General features: G+C 50.7%; 1 protein-coding gene and 1 long non-coding RNA gene across 4 annotated transcripts in view; one reads left to right on the top strand and one right to left on the bottom strand.

Moving 5' to 3' along the window:
- The window catches only part of MTMR14 (myotubularin related protein 14), an 89,956-nt gene that overhangs the window by 43,365 nt on the left and 27,008 nt on the right, over nucleotides 1–19,583 (top strand). For all 3 annotated transcript variants that reach the window (XM_082209701.1, XM_082209700.1, XM_082209702.1), the window contains exons 13-17: nucleotides 34–70; nucleotides 1,202–1,272; nucleotides 2,502–2,551; nucleotides 6,960–7,098; nucleotides 13,473–13,649. In XM_082209701.1, the coding sequence (XP_082065827.1) occupies nucleotides 34–70; nucleotides 1,202–1,272; nucleotides 2,502–2,551; nucleotides 6,960–7,098; nucleotides 13,473–13,649 (474 nt within the window). The remainder of the gene's footprint in view (nucleotides 1–33; nucleotides 71–1,201; nucleotides 1,273–2,501; nucleotides 2,552–6,959; nucleotides 7,099–13,472; nucleotides 13,650–19,583) is intronic.
- Nucleotides 3,133–6,952, bottom strand: LOC309525484. The gene is made up of 2 exons (XR_014216336.1): nucleotides 6,204–6,952; nucleotides 3,133–5,832 (listed from the first exon to the last, which is right to left on the bottom strand). It is a non-coding gene; the product is annotated as an uncharacterized lncRNA (long non-coding RNA).

Raw genomic sequence — 19,583 nt, 5'->3', positions numbered from 1 at the left:
GAACGCTACTCGGTTTCCCTCTTTCTCTTGCAGGCACATGCTAGTGGATCGACTCAGCAAAGGGGAGGAGGTGAGTGTCGCTCTCATCAAAAGAGCGGCAGTGATGTCAGCATCCCATGGCGGACTCCACCCAGGCAGGGAGGGGTTGGGGTGAGGGAACGGTAGCCAGAGGCGTGCAGGTCTTGCCTGCGCCCGAAATTTTAGCAGGATAAGCTTAAAAATTTGCATCCTGCGCCACGGGAAGCCAAAGAGCTTCCTATTTCCCATAATGGCCCAGAGCAGAAACCTCCAGCAAGCCTGTAGGCAGTAGACGTCGAACGGTGCAGCGATTGGCGTGTTTCAGTTTAGAGAAGAAAGGCAAGTAAATTAGACATGATAGCAGCGTGGAGAAAGCGGATAGAGGGTTTTGCTCCTTCTGCAATGTAGAGAAAGTGGATAGAAGCTTTTCTCCCTCTCGCACAATCAGTCAAAGCCAGAATTAGCCCCTGAAGCTGGATGGTGGCGATTCAGCGCAGAAAAAAAGGAAGCACTGCTTTGCCCTGTCCCTTAGTTAAACTGGGATGCACCACTCCAAGATTTAACTATGTCTGCCAACTTGGATGTCTCTGAAAAAGGAGTGTTGGGCAAACTTGTGGTGGATAAGGTTAGGTCATAATGAGTACTGGTTGCTAGAGATCACAAACAGGTAAATGCTCGTGGCATTCATGTTTGGCTTATGGGCTTCCCATAGGTATTTCCTTGGTGGGATGCTTGACTGAAATTTGGCTGCATTGGCCAAGGAGTGCAAGCGTGGCTTCCTAATCGTCCTTGCATGGGTTTTCCTCTTCAAATAAAACCCCTGCGCCATGATTTGTTCTTTTAAATTCCAGGATGCCAAAGTGATTTGTAACTCGGCGGGTTCCTAGACCCTCCGGTCATCTTGACTTGGGCATGTGCAACACCTTTCCATAGCCATGTCTCCACTTTAATAATGTCAGCTCTGTGTGTTTGTGTTGTTCTGCCTTCTCACAAGCAGTGCTCAGGCCTGGCCAGCAGGAGACCCCTGGAAAAGTGTTGGCTTATGAGGGGGTCTTGTGTGGTGGTGACGGCCCCCTTCCTGCAGAGATGAGGAAGGCGTACAGTATGACAGCTGTCAATTACCAAGTGCTGTCGCCCCTTGCTCTCTCTTACGCTTTCTCCTCCCTCTCTCTCTTGGCTCCAGATTTTCTTTTTCTGCTTCGATTTTCTGAAGCACATCACCTCTGAGGACTTCTCGGCTGCTAAGCCGCCAAGGTAAGGAGAGCCCCCAGTAGGAGCTTCCTGCTACCAAAGGCAGCCTAAAAGAACGGAGAATCTTGTTAGCGCACGCTCTTTCTACTGGGAGATGGGAGACCCAGGTGCCTTGGCCCAATTTGCTTTAATTTATTCTGCAGCGAAAACGGGGCCACATCACTTTCTCCGAAGAGGTTTGGGCTGCAAAGTCCTACATAAGAAAAAAAAAGTGGCCGTGAGTTTGGGGTGGATTAACGGGCAAAAGGGCCTCTCGCCTCGTACCTGTTGCTCTTGAAACAGCACTGCAGCTGTGGCAGTAGCATCACACCCCTTGAAGATGGTCCAGAAGCAGCAAGCAGAGCAGAATTTGGCGGCCAGGTGCCCCAAAGCGGAATTGTGTCACCCATCCTTAAAGAGCTGCCCTGACTGTCTCTTTCTTACTGGGCACAATTTAAGGTGTTTACCGTAGAGCCCTATACAGCAGGGGACCCACGTCCATTGCATGCCAGCCTATGCCTTAGGGTCTGAAAGGAGATATCCTGCTTGCAGTTCCATCCACAGTTGTGGTTTGCTGTGTGACAGGACAGCCCAGGGCCTTCCTTTTCTGTTAATGGCCCCTGGGATGTGGAACTCTCTCCCACTGGAGAGAACAGATGTCCCCCAGATTACCGTATTTTTTGCTCTATAAGACTCACTTTTTCCCTCCTAAAAAGTAAGGGGAAATGTGTGTGCGTCTTATGGAGCGAATGCAGGCTGCGCAGCTATCCCAGAAGCCAGAACAGCAAGAGGGATTGCTGCTTTCGCTGCACAGCGATCCCTCTTGTTGTTCAGCGTTATATCTCGAAATGGTGGCTAGCAAGAGACTTCTGGGCAGAGCCCAGTCAGGACAAACTCCTATTGTTTACCGGCCCAACTATGAGGCAGGGTGAGGCTGCCACCTCAGGCGGCAGAAGCCCCCAACGCCACGCTGGCAGTGGAGAAACAGCACCAGCGCTAGTTTCCAGTGAACTCTCACAAGACCTTGCCAAAATCTCTCAAGTTCTTGTGGCGTTCACTTCCACTTGTATTTGTATTTTTTTAAGCCAAATACTTCCAAAAATTCCTTTCTTCTGTGGCAGGGCTAAATTCCCTCCTGGTCAGTAGCTGTTTAACCAGTCAAGACCTGGAGGAATCCTGTTTCCAAATCCTTTTTCCATTGGTGGTTCAGTGGCATCTGATGACTTGTCATGTTTTGTCTCTCCCCGCCCTAGAAGGAAGAGCCTGCCACCCGGATTTACTTTGGAAGAGATCTGTATGCTGAGTGAGTGTCTCTTGCCGCCTCCTAACCAGTCCCCCCTCTAGCCTCAGCTGGGTCTGCTTTCTGATGGCATGGGGGGCCAGCAATGTTTCGCTCACTAGGGGAATTTGGGAAAAGCCTTTGAGAGCCCATAGCTCATCGCAGTTTCACAGGAAGGTGGCCAGGTCGCTGGATTCAGATTCCAGAAAAGTTTGGTGTCTCTACAACTGTAACAAAAATCTACTTCAGCTGCTGATTGAAAATGAGGATAACAAAAGGGGCCTGCAACAAAATGTTGCAGTGTAGAGCACTCCCCACTTCCAGGGTATCTCCCCCTTCTCCCCCTGCCCCTCACCAGTTTTCTATTTCCTCGCAAACAGTCAACCAGCCCCCCCTGAGCACGCTCAGTCATCACTGGGCTGCTTGGAGTTCCTTCCCATTTCAAGTTTCCCCCTCCATAAAAAATTTTGTACTAATGCAATGCCGTCCTGTTAGCAAAAAGACTTCTGTTAGTGCAATGGAACTTTCCCTCTTTCCCTGTGTGCCCCCTTCCCTCCCCAAATCTGCTCCAGAGGGACCCCCAAAACATTTTTCTTTTTTGGAGTGGGGGAACACATGGGGAGAAATTTGATTCCACAAACGGTGCACATGGGACGACTTTGCTGGATACAACCATGCTTGTTACATAAGGGCCTATGGGATAAATCCTTGAAACCGCTGAGGGACAAGTGTGTGTTCTGAGATAACCAGACAACTGCAGTTGGTGTGCATGTGCTGCCGCAGAATGTGGCAATAATTCGATTTCCTGAGAACTTGTCACCCTGATCAAAGCACACATACACAAACTGCCCAGTCCTCTTAGATTGGAAGACCCAAGAGTATGTGTGCAGTGCCTGCTGAAATTTCAGGATCTAGAGAGGTGGCAGAGTCAGACCCCATCTACCCTAGATGTTTAAAGTGGTATTGTATCACTTTATAAACAGTCATGGCTTCTCTCTGGGAACTGTAAGGGGAGCCCTATTTCCCCTCAGCGAAATACAGCTCTCAGAGTAACCTCAGAGGAGGGATTGATTGTTAAACCACTGTGGGAATTGCAGCTCCTAACAACTCTCATGACCCTCAACAAACTACAGTTCGCAGGATTTTTCAGGAAGAGCCACGACTGTTTCAAGCGGTCTGGTACTGTGCAGATGCGGCATAAGATTTCCAGTGATGGTGGCGGGAATTGACTTTCCTGCATAAGTCCTTCTTCCCCTTGACACTCCCAGCAGCAGTTTTTCAAAGTTACGCAAAATCAAAGCAGTCGTGCAGGTGTGCTTAATACGCCTAATCCACTGGGCTGCAGCATTTCCTGGTCAGAGAACTTGGCACTAAATTCTGAGTATATACATGCCCCTGGTTATAACTCTTAAGGAGAAAAAAATCTCACATCACGGGTGAGAAGCATAAGATGCTGTTCCCTCCCATTTTGCAGGTGGGGAGCTGTGCTTGGAAAGGTGGGGTGTTGCCCCAGGGACCCCCCCCCCAGCAAGTTTGTCGCTGGGCTGAGATCTGAAAGCAGGTCTGAGTCCGCAATGCTCTCAGATGGGGCTTTGCTGATGGTGGGCAAAGGCCTGCTTGCTGTTGACTAGGATTGTAAAAGACTGCCTGTTTATCTTTAAAAAGAAAAGCTCCGGTTCACCAAGAGGATATAGCAAGCTCTGACTCCCGCCTCACTATTGGCCCATTTATGACTTGTGACCCACACAGTGGGTAGGAGAGGAGAGTGGGCAAATGGGGTCTGCGTCTTCTTAGCCCAGAGTAGTGAACCTGTGGTCCTTCAGGTGTCGGATGTTGTAAACAAAAATTGCCCTTTTCCCTTATAGGGTATCCAAGAGGCCATATAGAATCCTTACATAGGTTCCCTATTGGTAGGAGAAAATAGCAGAGGGCAACCAGAGAATATTGAGAAGCAAAGCAGCTAGTAAGCTTGATCTTTATTGATCTGTTGCAACAGGGTGCTCCCCTCACCCGCAGGAGAGAGGAGGGACCCAGAAAAATGGCGTGCAAGGCCTTATAAAGACTTTTGAAACTGCCACCCTGTAGATCAAGACCACCCTCAGAAACATCATACATCACAGAAGGGGTGTAACCTAAGACCACCCCTCAGATACATCACACCTACATCACAGAAAAGGCGGTCTAAAACAGAAATTTGAATACTGTTTTTCTCCTGTTGTTGTTTATCTCCTGTCTGGCAGATTACTTGATTGGATTGCCTGGGAAGCCTGGCCAGTCTTTTGTAATGATAAATACTTAGTTCCTGGGCCAGGTCACAGGCTCACACCCTATTCAAACACAGACATACCCTTAAGACAGGATTTGTGAAGGAACAGACAATGGGGAGGCTTTTCCACTTTGACCTTGCAGAGAAAACATTTGCTCAGTTTAGGAATAAAAATGGCTTCAGGTTGGCCTTCCTGTGCTGATCTATGTACGTGCGGTTATGAACCTTGCCATATATCTAAGACCTCAAAATTCCTGTCACATGGACTACAACTCCCATCAGCCCCCTCTTTGGGGAGAGGCTGTGGCTCAGTGGCAAAGCACATGCTTGACCCCGGGCAGGCACCAGGCAGCTCCCTGTGTTCCCCATTCCTGGCTTTGCTGCCCTGGGGCTGCTACGCATTTGGGAAGTCGGCAGCATCTGGAATGGCCGCAGCTTCCCCACCTTTTCCTTGCCCCTCCTGAGCTCTTAAATAAACAGGTGCTGCTTCTGAACCGGAGAGCCTGGCAACTCTTGCTCTCACCACTGCAGGTGGTAATGCTCAGTCTTGTGACAGATCACTGAACTGTCATCTTTGCTAGTAATTAAAACAAAAAAAACCAGCCGCCCCTCTTAAGTTCTGCCATGTTTTTGTCAGCTGCAGCTTGGAAACGGTTTGGCTGTTTCTGAGAAGTGCAGAATTGGAGCTACATATATTCCGTGGCAAGAAGAGCCAAGTTCCGTGGTCTGTGTAAATAAGCAACTGTATAAACAGCTCACGCTCTTCTCATTATGGATATGTCTGCTGATACCTTTTGCGCCCATCTCTGGCTACGATGTGGGACACCCGAGTCCCATTTCTGACCACATGGAACCACATTATAACATTGCCTCACCTTCCCCCACCCTTAAAAAAAACCAAAACGCCAATTTTGAAATCTCATCAGGCAGTGAAGCTTGTTTTCTTAACTTTTTTTTTTAAAAAAAAAACCTTTTGCACCCGGTAATCTTATGCTTCTTCAGCATAACTGCACAATGTACATGCAATCTCATGTGATACCTGTTTGCGTAAAGGTAAAGGTACCCCTGCCCGTACGGGCCAGTCTTGCCAGACTCTAGGGTTGTGCGCTCATCTCACTCTATAGGCCGGGAGCCAGCGCTGTCCACAGACACTTCTGGGTCACATGGCCAGCGTGACAAGCTGCATCTGGCGAGCCAGCGCAGCACACGGAACGCCGTTTACCTTCCCGCTGGTAAGCGGTCCCTATTTATCTACTTGCACCCGGGGGTGCTTTCGAACTGCTAGGTTGGCAGGCGCTGGGACCGAACGACGGGAGCGCACCCCGCCGCGGGGATTCGAACCGCCGACCATGCGATCGGCAAGTCCTAGGCGCTGAGGCTTTTACCCACAGCGCCACCCGCGTCCCTTACCTGTTTGCATAGAGTTCATAAACAAGCTCCTGTTCTTTTTGCAAGACTGCAGTTAGACTTGTATGGACTGTACTGAAAAATTGAATCCAAAATATGCCTCCGAACCTCCTGCCTATCACATAGGAGCTATTTATTATGAGTAAGCATACAGATGTTTCTCCTTCTGATTAAAGCTGTTAATAATAAAAAAAAATTATTTATACCCCGCCCTCCCTGGCCAGAGCCAGGCTCAGGGCGGCTAACAACAGTGAAATTACAGTAAAAACATAATGGGGGGGTCACAATTTAAAATACAGGTTAAAATGCAATTTAAAATGCAGCCTCATCAGAACCATAAAGGGAGGGAAACATAAGGGTCAGACTGAGTCCGAACCGAAGGCCAGGCGGAACAGCTCTGTCTTGCAGGCCCTGCGGAAAGATGTCAAGTTCCGCAGGGCCCTAGTCTCTTGTGACAGAGCGTTCCACCAATTTGGGGCCAGTACTGAAAAGGCCCTGGCCCTAGTTATGACCAATCTGACCACCTTGTGACCTGGGACCTCCAAAATGTTGTCATTTGTGGACCTTAAGGTCCTCCGCGGGACATACCAGGAGAGGTGGTCCCGCAGGTACGTAGATCCTAGGCCGCAAATATTAAAATGAACCGTTGCGTGAGTTCATGTGTGGTGGGGATCTCCGTGTGAGGTTTGTTTGCGGGAATGCTGGGTCTGCTACTTGATAGAAGAAAGATAGTCCGACGTTGCTCTCTTTGTGTTCCAGAGCAGAGGGACCGGGGCAGCCCTACTAGTCTCAGCAGCGACTTCTCTCTTGTGATGGAGAACTCACCTGGGGCTGCAGGGAGCTTCACCTACGAAGCAGTGGAGCTGATGCCAGCAGGGTCTCAAACACAGGCTGCTTGGTAAGACCATGTGTGCGTGTATGCATGTGCCTTCAACCATGGGGCGGGTGTATGTGGGGCAGAGCGTGCATGGCTTTAGTGTGCCACAAAAGCAGTCCGTTACAATAGCTTAGACAGGGCCTAAGGTAGCAGCAGCTACATCCAGGCCTCCCACCCTTCCCAATTTTTGAAGTAGTGACCCCAAAGGTACCTTGAGCCAACCTCACCCTCGGTGTGTTGCTGGGCTGGCTGAGGTTCCAACACGCCTCACACGACATCCAGGTGCAAAATTAGGCATGCACATAAACTCAGTATTATTGCAGAGGCCCTGGGGAACCCCTTCATTTGGCAGAGGGCACCTGTCAAGTCAGAAATGGCCTGTCTAGTACCCCATACACACACAGTGCATTCATCTCACCTCACTGGTTCCTCTCCCAGTACTGAATTAGAAAGCCTCTAGGACATTGTGCAGTGGTACCTCGGGTTAAGTACTTAATTGGTTCCGGAAGTCCGTTCTTAACCTGAAGCGGACTTTCCCATTGAAAGTAATGGAATGTGGATTGATCCGTTCCAGACGATGAAAAACACCCCCTAAAACAGCAATTTAACATGAATTTTACTGTTTCACAAGACCACCGATCCATAAAATGAAGGCAACAATCAATGTACTGTACTATAAAATAAATAAGACAGTATTTTAGATGAAAAAAATTAACATTTATTTCTTTTCTTACGTGCACTCATTGTTTGGATGGGGGCTCGGTCCTCTTCCACAATCACAGTCGGCTTGGCTCCTGGCATTTGCAGAGGCCTCAGAGAGCTCCGACGGCTGGAGCCCAGTCGCAGAGCCTCTGCAGACCCTGCAGATGTCGGGGCTTGGTTCCCGGCATTCGCGGAGGCCTCAGAGAGCTCCGTAGGCCCCGCGGATATCTGGGTTTGCCTCCAGGCAGCGGCGAGGCCTCCGAGAGCTCGGACAACTTACTTCTGGGTTACAATCGTTTGTAACCCAAAAAACGTAAGTTGAAGCGTTCGTAACCCAAGGTACTACTGTACAGTCATAGAGTTGGAAGGATCCCGCAGGGGTCATCCATTCCAACTGCCTGCAATACAAGAATCTCAGCGAAAGCATCCATGATAGATAGCAACCCTCTCACTTATAACTAGGAATGTTCTTCAGCCTGGGCATGGGGGGCCCTTCCAAGCCAAGGGGCGGGAGGCAGGCAGGCAGGAGTGACTCAATGGATATAGGGTTCTACCTTCCGTCCCCCATCTTGACTGCACAAAATCCACCTCCTAGGGCTAAAGTTGGCCGTCCTCCATTCCGGAATGCCACTCTGTGATCTGCTGGCAGCAGGGCTTGCGAAGGCTCCTTTCTGGGAAACTGGAGAACCGCTGCCTGTCACCATAGATGACGCTGAGCTTGATGGTCCAGATGATTAAGCAGATGGACTGGATGATTAGGAAGAAGGCAGCTTCCTCTGTAGAAAAGGCTCTCAAATCCAGGGGGGAAGCCAGCCAACCAATTTCGTCCAAGGATGGCATACCACTTGGCCCTAGGATAGGCGGATCCTTGACAGTGAAGGTCGTTCCGCCGTGGCGGGGGGGGGGGGCTTGTCCTTCCCTCCCTTCCATTAGCCTGGACCTTGAAGTCTATGCAGGAGAGGAGCTAGCGGGAGAAGAGGAGAAGCTCTCCCACATGACGGGAGGGTAGGGAGCCAAAGGCTGGGGATTTCAGAGCCTTGCCCGCGGGCCTGCCCTGCTCAGTTTAATTTTTCTTTCTCCTCCCCAAGCACGTGTGCTAATGATATTTTACAGTGCAATTATTCTGAGCTAAATCTGGGCTGTGCTGAGAGGCAGCTGGAAATCCTCTGGGCAACAGTGAACCCTCAGCTTGCTGTTGCATGCCTGGCTTCTTGAAGTGCAAGGGAGAGAGAGAGAGAGAGAGAGAGAGAGAGAGAGAGAGAGAGAGAGATCTGTTCAGAGCATGGGCAGCCCTCAAAATGGTGGCCCTGCCAAGTCTGCTCAGCACCCCAGTCAAATTGCAGGCGGCACACAGTAGCTGACAGTGAAAACCTTGCAGGGAAAGAAGGGCTGGCAGATGATTCCGCAGGAGCTGGAAGCTGTCCTGGGTTGCCCGAGTTGTGTGCAGGGCTGTCTGGAATTCTGAGCTGGAAGGCAGATTCTGTAGCCAGAGGACTTCTTTGTGTGCACACACCGTCTCTGTATTTCTCAATTTACAGCATGTGCAAGGATAATCCTGGTCCCGTGGGGGCTGTTGTATGTGTTGGAAGGGAAACTTGGAGGAGTGTCGGGGGGAACCAGCTGGGGAACCCCCCAAGAGAGGAAGGCTCAGAGCCAGGGGATTGGTGGTGGGACAATGACAAGTGGCCAGAGGGAGAAGAGGGAGCAGACTTGGGGGGAGGAGGCGTCAGAAGCTGAAGAGGCAACAGGGTTTAATGAGCAGGAGGAAGCTGGGACAGAGAGCAGTCCTGATTCAGAAGCTGGAGAGGAGGGAGGCCAGGAGAGAGAGGAGGCCGGCTGCAGAAGAATACAGGGAGTCTCCTGCTGCTGCTACTGCAACCAGCTCCCCCTCCCTCCTGGTCTCCCAGAACACACAGAGAAATGCAAAGAGCAGAGGAGAGATTGATTGTGCACAGGCACAGTCTCCGATTGCTTGGCAAAAACCCTGGAGACTTAGGCAGCCGTGGAAAGGCAGGGACTTTGAGTCCTTGCACCTGCCTCATTGGGGCAAGACCTGCGGGGAAGAGTTGCTGGGATCACTAGGCCTGCACTGTTTTGGGTTCTTCAAATAAAGAGTTAACTTCATTGACATTGTGGGTTTTTATCAGTGACCTACACCTGACTCCGGGACGCGGGTGGCCTAGAACTTGCCGATCAAAAGGTCAGCGGTTCAAATCCCCACGACGCGAGTAAGCTCCCATTGCTCGGTCCCTGCTCCTGCCAACCTAGCAGTTCGAAAGCACGTCAAAGTGCAAGTAGATAAATAGGTACCACTCCGGCGGGAAGGTAAACGGCGTTTCCGTGCGCTGCTCTGGTTTGCCAGAACCAGCTTAGTCATGCTGGCCACATGACCCGGAAGCTGTACGCCGGCTCCCTCGGCCTATAGAGCGAGATGAGCGCCGCAACCCCAGAGTCGGCCACGACTGGACCTAATGGTCAGGGGTCCCTTTACCTTTACCTTTACACCTGACTGCAGTTGCTGACAAGGAGGAAGTTGGTACTCAGCCCAGGAATCGTAGAGTTGAAAGGGACCTTGGCTTATTCGGTCTCCTCTGACCCGGGACCTTCCTTTAACCCAGATGTGCATTTGGGAAAAGGGCCATGGCTCCTTGGGTCGCTGTCTCCAACATGGGTCCCTCCAGGTGTTGGGACTACAAGTCCCATCATCCCTTGCAGCAGCATGGCCACGCTGACTTGGAACTCAACATCATCTGGAGGGTGCCTGGTTGGAGAAGTTTGGCATAAGACATCGGCCGTGTAGGCGGTTTGGCGCAAACCATAGTACACTCTGTCTCCACAGTCAGAGGCACCAGCCCTCCTGGATGTCAGTTGCTGGAAACCGCAGGATGCGGGGAGAGTGCCTTTGTGCTTGCATTCTGCTTGCAGGTTTCCTACAGGCTGGCCACTGCGAGAACAGGATGCTGGGCTAGATGGCCGGATCCTGCAGGGCTCTTCTTGCGTGCAAGGGAGAAAATCGAATCTCTTCCATGCAAGGAAGCCCATTTTTAGCTGCCAGTTCTGGGCCTCTCTCTCTCTCCCCCCCCCCCGTGTGCTCCCCACCCCCCTCACAAAAGCTGGGACGGTTGCGGAAGCTGCGGGGAGCCCTGTCCTGTTTTTAAAAGCCTCTCTCTTTTTTTAATTGCCTCTCTTCTCTGCCTGCCTGCTTGAGTGCCTGTGGCTGTGTTATTAGGCACTTCATTAAGTCGCAGCCTTGTGCCCGCGCACAATGCAGCAATCACAAGGCAAGGGAGTGCATAAAGGCTCTCGAAAGCCTGGCCCCGCTGCCTCGCCGCTCTGGAGAGCGAGTCGCCGAGGGTCTTGCGAGGAAATCCTGGGGTTTCAGGAGAGCCCTTATTAACGTGCACAGCAAGGGGTAATAAGCCATGCCTCTGATAATTGCTCAGCAGGCAGCGAGGGAAACAGAAAGCATTGGGGCAGCAGGGAGGGGGAACGGCTGTGGAAGGTTCAGGTCTCCCAGCTGCTAAGGGCTGGCTTGCACCAAACCTCCCCTTGAACACGAGCAGCCCTATAGCTCTTCCAGGGCTATGTGTGTCTGCAATTGAGAAGGGTGGTTTGTGCAAATCTGGCCGTAGCTAAAGGCAGCCTGCAGGTGTTCCTGTGATCACAGCAGCTGGGGAGAAGGTGCCGCTGTGCAATGGCTGCAGCCCACCTTCCGGATTCACCTAAATGCTATCCTGCTTAATCCTAGCAACGTCTACATTAGACATAGGAAACCCTCTGTGAATTCACCCTTTGGGGCAAAGAATTCCTGGCACCTCTCCTTGGGAGTGGGGAGATGGCTCCCAAGGCTGCATGGTAACACCTGGGAAAGCAGAACGAGATGGAAGAGAGAGCAAATTTGTCACAATTCTGCTCTTAAGCGTGTGTCTGTCCCCCTCCCCCCCAATCTTTTTTCTCTGCTGAGAATCAGTTCTGCAAAGATTAGTATTTGCTGCGTGCACTTTAGCTTGCTTCCAAAATGTAGCCTGTCCTCAGAATTTCGGTACAGTGGTACCTCGGGTTACAGACGCTTCAGGTTACAGACGCTTCAGGTTACAGACTCTGCTAACTCAGAAATAGTACCTCAGGTTAAGAACTTTGCTTCAGGATGAGAACAGAAATTGCGCGGCAGCAGCAGGAGGCCCCATTAGCTAAAGTGGTACCTCAGGCTAAAAACAGTTTCAGGTTAAGAACGGACCTCCGGTACGAATTAAGTTCTTACCCCGAGGTACCACTGTATTTTTGGAAGGGCTTGACTGATAGAAGGTGAGGGAACGATGAATATGAAAGCCCAGAATACAAAGGGAGGAGGGGGAAAGGTAAAGTCCTGGTGTTTTTAGGTCGTGCGGGTGATAAACGTCATGGAAATGTTCAGAGAGCAGAAATGGCACCTGTCACTCAGTGCAAGCTTATCCCAGTCAAGTTTGGGTCTATCTCGCCCTTCTCAGCTCAGGATCCAAGCTTTGCTTCACAATAGCAGGTGCTTGGAAATCAAAAGAGTGAATCTCCATAGCAGCAGCAGCAGCAGCAAAGCCCCATTGTCTTGGGAACCTGAATTAAGAACTGCAGAATAGGCAGCTGCTGGAAGTGCTTGGGGTCTGGCCCCGAGAGAGCTGCTGTAGTAGCAGAGAGACTCAGAGCAGGGGAGGTGAGCTGGAAAGTTTCCTGGTTCAGATCTTGCCCCAGCCATAAACTCGCTGTGCTGACTTTAGGCTTATCATTGTTCTCTTGGGCGTAGCCTTCCCATCTGCGAAATGGGAATAATAGCGACTCTGTAGGCTGTAGAGCGCTATGTAAATGCCCTCTTCAGCAGTCTTTCACCTGACGGCTAAAAATCTTCTAATAAGGCTTTTAGGGTATGAATAGCTTTCAGCTCCTGTTCTGATTGTGATTTGCTGTGTTGCTGGAGGGTGATTGTCCCTTTGTATTCTGGGCTTTCAATTTTTTTTTTTTTTTTATGACAGTGTAACTCCAAAAGTTCAGTAGATTAACCTATTGTTAGCTGCCGTGAGCCATTTCTAACGGAGAGGTGGAATAGAAGTGTTTTATATATATATATATATTATCTCTTTTTCTTGTTGTATAGATTATTATTTTTTAAAAGGGGGGAAAGATCCATGATTATGGGAATGGGCGACCCCCCTGGCTGCTGTTCTCTTTGGAGAGGATGCTGAGCTCCAGTTAATGGTCTGAGCATTTTGAGAGTCCAGGGGAATACCTTATAAACCTTTGGCCTGACCTCCCTGGAAGCCTTTCTGGTGGAGAGGGAGTGGAGCAGTTATGAGGCAAGGAGGAACCTGCCTTGAGGCGGCCTAGACTTCCAGCGTGGTGTAGTGCTTAAGAGGAGTAGTCTTGTAATCTGGGGAACCAGGTTCGCGTCCCCGCTCCTCCACATGCAGCTGCTGGGTGACCTTGGGCCAGTCACGCTTCTTTGAAGTCTCTCAGCCCCACTCACCTCACAGAGTGTTTGTTGTGGGGGAGGAAGGGAAAGGAGAATGTTAGCCGCTTTGAGACTCCTTCAGGTAGTGATAAAGCGGGATATCAAATCAAAACTCTTCTTCTTCTTCTTCCCCACTTGGCTTGGCACTCGCAGCCCAAGTAGGTGCGTTTGCTTATTTTTTCTGTACTACTATTTTAATTTTAATTTTTTGCAGGAGGAAAAACTGCGCCTCCTCCCCACAGACAGTCCTCTGGGGTCGGCCGCAACCGTCCGAGGAACGGCTGCCCGTCCAGGGCGTGCTCGAAGCCAAGTCCTCCAGCTCCTCCTCTTCCAACCACTCGGAGAACTTCTCAAGGCTGGGCAGCAGTCCTCTGGAAGTGCCCAAAGCCAGGTGAGAGACGGAGTGAGGCTTGTATCACTTTGGAGAGTGGGGGGGTTGGGGCAGGTTGCCAAGCTGCGCACGACATTGGTGATGGTCTGCAGGAGAAGCGATGGTGGCAGCATTCTAGCAGCTGCCTATGAAAGAAACCCTCCTTTCCCCCTTTTAGAAAAACCGGGCTTTAGGAAGGAATCGATCATGCAAATGTACACAAATTTCCTTCTCAGGCAGCAGTTTGGGAACTTTTCGCCAAGTGCCGCCGCAAGGAAAAAGCACCCGCTGCCCTTCCCCTTGCGGTAAAAATATAATTAAAGTGGCAATTTGCTGCTCTTTTGTTCCACCCGGATTCTGCCACCTGAGATGTCTGCTCCTGCTGCCTCAGTTCTGGGCCCGGTGCCGACTTAGCAGAATGAGGAGAGGAAGAAAAGCACTGAGTTTGGGGGATGGCAGACTTTGAGGCTGGAGGGGGTCAAGAAACTTCACTGGGTTGTACTGGCTACACAAGAAGCAGTACAGTGGTACCTCGGGTTACAGGCGCTTCAGGTTACAGACTCTGCTACCCAGAAATAGTACCTCAGGTTAAGAACTTTGCTTCAGGATGAGAACAGAAATCACACGGTGGCAGCAGGAGGCCCCATTAGCAAAAGTGGTACCTCAGGTTAAGAACAGTTTCAGGTTAAGAACAGACCTCTGGAACGAATTAAGTTCTTAACCAGAGGTACCACTGTACTAGGTCGATCCAGGTATCCCTAAAAATTCCTGCGTAGCCCTTTTACGGCTTTAGGGATTTCCCACTGTCTGCAGTTTTCAGTTTGTCCATGAGCTCTGGAATTTTTAATTCTGAAAAAAGAGAGTGGGTTCATATTTTTGGCGGTGCCAGAAGTGGTGCTTCCGGGCTTCAGATTATGCGTGTGGCCCAGCAAATCCAGGGACACCTAGGAAAGTGCCCTGTTTATGTCTGTTTGTAAAAGCACCCAGAGGCACTCTGGTACTTTCTCTGCATCTTGCTTTGGAAGGGAATGCTAGAGGACTGTGTTAAAACGTAGGCATGGCTAGCAGGGGGCTGTGCCCATGAATGCTGGAATTGGGGGCTTGGGGAAGAAGGTGCCACGCCATCCGTGGGCAAGAGAAGTTGGGCCGCCTGAAGGAAGCTTTCGGTATCATGCAGGTATAGCTCGATGCAAAATTGTTGAACAACTGCTCCAAATTCGACTCTGCAAATTGTGTGTCTCTTCTCCCTCTCCTGCGGTGTTGAACAAACCCGTCGTAAAGATTTGTTTTAAGTGCTTGAGCACGTTTGGGTGGGTAGGGAGTCTGGGAAGAAGACAACAATTGGTTAGTGCCACGTGAAATCCTTTAGGGACCAGGATCTGCAGTGTTTTAGGAACTACATGGTCTCGCTGTTGAACTTGAAAAGATGTGCAGGTTACCAGCTGCCTTATGCTGGAGATGTGGTCGGCGTTACGTCAGATTTAGTTGTATTTAGAGGAAATGCAAACAGAAAGATTTTTGGGGGCTAAATTGCAATGGAAATCGATCAAATTGTCGTTTATGAGTCAACGATGGGCGCCGCGATTTTTTATTTTAAGGTACCGTATTTTTCGCTCTATAAGACGCACCAGACCACAAGACGCACCTAGTTTTTGGAGGAGGAAAACAATAAAAAAAATATTCTGAATCTCAGCAGCCAGAACAGCAAGAGGGATCGCTGCGCAGTGAAAGCAGCAATCCCTCTTGCTGTTCTGGCTTCTGGGATAGCTGTGCAGCCTGCATTCGCTCCATAAGACGCACATACATTTCCCCGTACTTTTTAGGAGGGAAAAAGTGAGTCTTATAGAGCAAAACATACGGTACATACATCCAACGAAAGAGGGTGAGTTTGGTGGTGCATTCGTTAGCCTTGGCGCATGTATTAATTAGCAAAATATTGGGGGGAAACTGCAGATCCCATCAGTGAATGGGGAAAAGCAATGTGCTTATTTTAAACGTATAAAGGACTCTCTCATGTGGCTTGAAGCCCTGGAGTGTTACTTCCAACCCTTAAGCCAACCAGAGGCCTCTTGAGTCATTAACCAGGCAAGTCTTGAACTATCTGAAGTGCTTTTCTAAAAATGTCAGGGCATTGATTGCAATAAGAAACTAAAACTGGCTCAAATCAAATGCAGTTCTTGTCAAGGAACATGAGTTTGGAAAGGCAGAGAGATGAAAAGCATAGAAGATTTAAGAACTATAGATCTGAACCAAAACAGATCACACACACACACTCAATCTGTAGCAAGGAAGGAATTGGTTATACGAACTGAAAGCGCATAGCAAAGAAAACCACAAAGCTGAAATCTAGATAGCATACAAGTGAGATAGTGCTAAATGTTTCAGAGTAGTGTTTCAAATTTCGGGAATGTGCTCTGCTCGCTTTCTCCCATAGCCCACCCTCGGCTGCAGCCAGAGTTGCTTTAGAGCTGTCTCTTGTTCTGTCCATTGGTGTAAGAGGAGACTTTGCTCGTCCCCCTTCCATTTGAAGAGGAAGGTGGCCTGTGCCCGCAGGCAGGTGATATCTCTTTGCGATGGCACCCAATTCAGGAAATTAATGTACTTACAGAAATTTATCTCCAACTATCTTTGGCAGCGCTGTAAAGCCTCTCCCCCCCCCCCCTTAATTCAGGTGTGCGGTTCGCTGATCTTCCTCCAGCACCGTTCGCGCTTTGTCACTTGTGCAATTGTCTGACTTCGAGATTTTTACCCTTAGGTCTAATTGTATGTTGTATTTCAAATGAGATGGTGCCGCCAAACCTTGCCCTCCCATATCCACCCTGCCATGGAGACGATACCTTGGTTTTGTATCTTCCCTGAACAAAATAAAAAAATTCCTTCCTGTAGCACCTTTGAGACCAACTAAGTTTGTTATTGGTATGAGCTTTCGTGTGCATGCACACTTGGTGTCTGAAGAAGTGTGCATGAACACGAAAGCTCATACCCATAACAAACTTAGCTGGTCTCTAAGGTGCTACTGGAAGGAATTCTTTTATTTCGTTTCGACTATGGCAGACCAACACGGCGGCCTACCTGTAACTATCTTCCCTGAGTACAGGATGGTATCCTATCCGTGGTGTGGCCTGGCTGTTGCATTTGTTCCCTCTGCATATTTTAAATTGGGGTGGTATTTGCAGAGGCTGCTCTGTTGCCAGCATCGTAGTTTGGGCTGTGCACTCCATCTCCTCTCAAGACAGGCAGACCCCAACAACAACTAAGGCTACAACTGCCAGGGAATAAACCTGGGGCCCCTCTGCCTGCAAAACGTGCACTGTGCCTCTGAGCTGTGGTCTCCTCCTCCTGCTTTTGCTCCGGAAAAGGCATGTTCCAGTGTCTTCTGCTTTGGGGGCCGCTTGCCAGGGAGGACCCAGCCCCCTTCTCCCATAGGGTGACGACATTGTTGTGTGTGTGTATGTGTTTGGCGTTACAAGGGTCTTTTCCCGGGAGCGTGTGGCCCCTCAGGCCCAGCTGCTCTGCCGTTGCAGATTTATTTTGGGGAGAGCTGCGGGCAAGGTAGCCACGCTCTTGAACGTTCCATGGCGGCACTGGGGGGCCCTGCCACGCTGGCAGGCTCAGCTATGCTATCTCGGCTGAGGGGCCGGCACAGAGCCTTGCCAACCCGGAGGAAGGAGATGGCTGCGCGTGGCTTTCAGATCTTCTGGACCCGTGGCCATGGCAACAAAGCACTTAGCGTTTGCCGCAGCGGAGGAAGCGGGGCATTCCGGTGGGCCAGCAGCTACTACAATAGGTAACTTAATTGGCTACCTGCCACTTCCCGAGCGCACTGACAGGCAGGAGGCAAGCAGGGCAAGTCACGCTGAGGCCGCTGGGAGTAGGAGGAGGGCGTGAGAGGAGCGCAGCGCATGCTAGCTTGGGAGAAGGAAGGAAAGCTGGGGGGGTGTTTCTCTTCCCCTCCCTTCCCCAAGAGAGGGAGTGGGGAGCCTGCCAGTGCCTGGGCAAACTGGCAGGCCAGGCAGAAGGAAACCCCCGCGGTTGTCTGTCTCCGCAGACTGGATCAGGGAAGCTTAATTGAAGCCAAATAGGCATATTGGTAGTTAAGCTGGCAAGCACACGCATCCCTGCACTCCCGATTGCCTGAAGCTGTGACTGAGCGGAAGGAAAGGGCATCGTTCAGTATTGCCCTGTGGGGGTTTGTCTACTTTCTTAACAACAGGGCCGAGGAAGCCTCAAGCGCCTGGAGGGTCCGTTCAGGCCTCTCCCACCTGTCCCATGCGAGGGCAGCCAAAGAGCTTGCCTGCTGGGCCACCCATTTGAGCGACCGCCCCCTGTCATCTCAATCTAATCAGCATGTGCCCCATTAACAAACGAAATGCGCCACAGCAATGTATTTACTGACCTGTGCCACATTTTAATGGGGGAAGCTGTATGTGTGTCGTCGTTCCCCCCACATCCCCCCACATGGATCTCTGTTGTGTTAATATTGCCCATGAAGGTAGCTAATCTCAAAACGTTCTGCAGAAAAGCTGGGGTAGTCTGGTACCGTGAGAAAAGAATCTTGGCTGCTTCAGGCAAACGCTTGCAGGCAGGATTGCACCTTCTTGCACCTTCTTATTACGATCGGCTAGGCTGTGCAAAATGGGCCCTGGGCTGCAGAGTCTGTTCCACTGTTGCCGTTTACCTTGGGAGCAAGATTCCTCCGCTGCAGAAGCGTTCCTGGGTGTCCGCAGGCGGCGGGATTAACGCCGTGTAAGATGCGCGCAGGACAGTAATGTGGCTTAGCAAACTGGCTAAGCCGCGCCTGAATGCGCTTTTGCTAAACCCATTAAACAAAGCTGGCACAATGCGCTCAGATCCGCCGAGGAGCTCGGAGTCTGGAGACAGCTTTGTCGAAATGCGTAAAGCACAGCGGCAACTGCTCCCGGTCGGCTAGCGAGCACGGGAAGAGCCATCGCGATGGGGTTGGAGCTTCCCACAGAGCTTCGAGATGCTGTGTTTTCTGTACTTCCTCGTTTCCCTTGTATGTGTGCGAGGCGGTTCTTCAGCCACTGAACCTGCGGTGGAATGATACCAGGGACCGAGGGAGCTAGTTCTCTAGGTCTGCCTTTTGGCAGCTGAACCCGGCCTCTGTTCCCGTGCATCTATTTCACAGAGTTAACTAGACCGTTGGAAGGTTCGGGACACCTGAAAACAAGAGCTTTTTTATGCAGCGCGTAGTTGACCTGTGGAACTCCCTCCCACCAGAGGCAGCGATGGGCCCCCAACTGGGGTGGCTTTCAAAGAGGATTAGACTCATTCCGGGAGGAGAGGGCTGTCGAGGGCTGCTGGCTGTGCTCTGTTTCCACAGTTGGAGGCAGCAGTGCTTGCTGGAAACCACAGAAGGAGTTTTTGTGCTTGAATCCTACTTCCTGGTTTCCCTCCGGCATCTGACTGGCCACTGTGAGAACAGGACGCTGGACTGGACGGGCCATTGGTCTGTCCCCACGGGCTCTTGAGTTCTTCTATCCCAGCACTTCTCTATGATCAGGGGAAGCCCATGATGTCATCCCGATGATCCGCTGGTTTCCACTGCTTGAGGTTGTGGAGGAAGCTGCTGCTGCTGTGTGCTGTGAGCAAATACCCTTCTCCTTGCACGCAAGCGTCCTGGCTCTTGGCCTTAATGGCCCTGTAATTATTACCCTGGGTCAGGCCGGTAAATGCTCTAATGTGACAGCAAACAGGCATGGCTGAAGCAAAGTGCTGCTGGCTGCCAAGTGCGTCGCTCACTTGCCGGCTGTGCTTCTGGGCCCTGCACAAAGATCTCCTGCCATCCAGCTGCTGTTAATAGAGTAATTATTAGCTTTCTGGTCTTTATGGTTAAATATTTATGTCCTGGGAGCGCTCCTTAACGCCATGTCTGCTTTTTGCAGGCAGCTGATTAAAGCAGGCAGGCGCAAAGAGGCAACCGCCGGCCCAAAG

The sequence above is a fragment of the Podarcis vaucheri genome (genome assembly GCF_965113315.1).
Source record: "Podarcis vaucheri genome assembly, chromosome: 2".
Taxonomy (NCBI): Eukaryota; Metazoa; Chordata; class Lepidosauria; order Squamata; family Lacertidae; genus Podarcis; species Podarcis vaucheri.
This window is presented reverse-complemented; position numbering and strand designations above follow the sequence as displayed.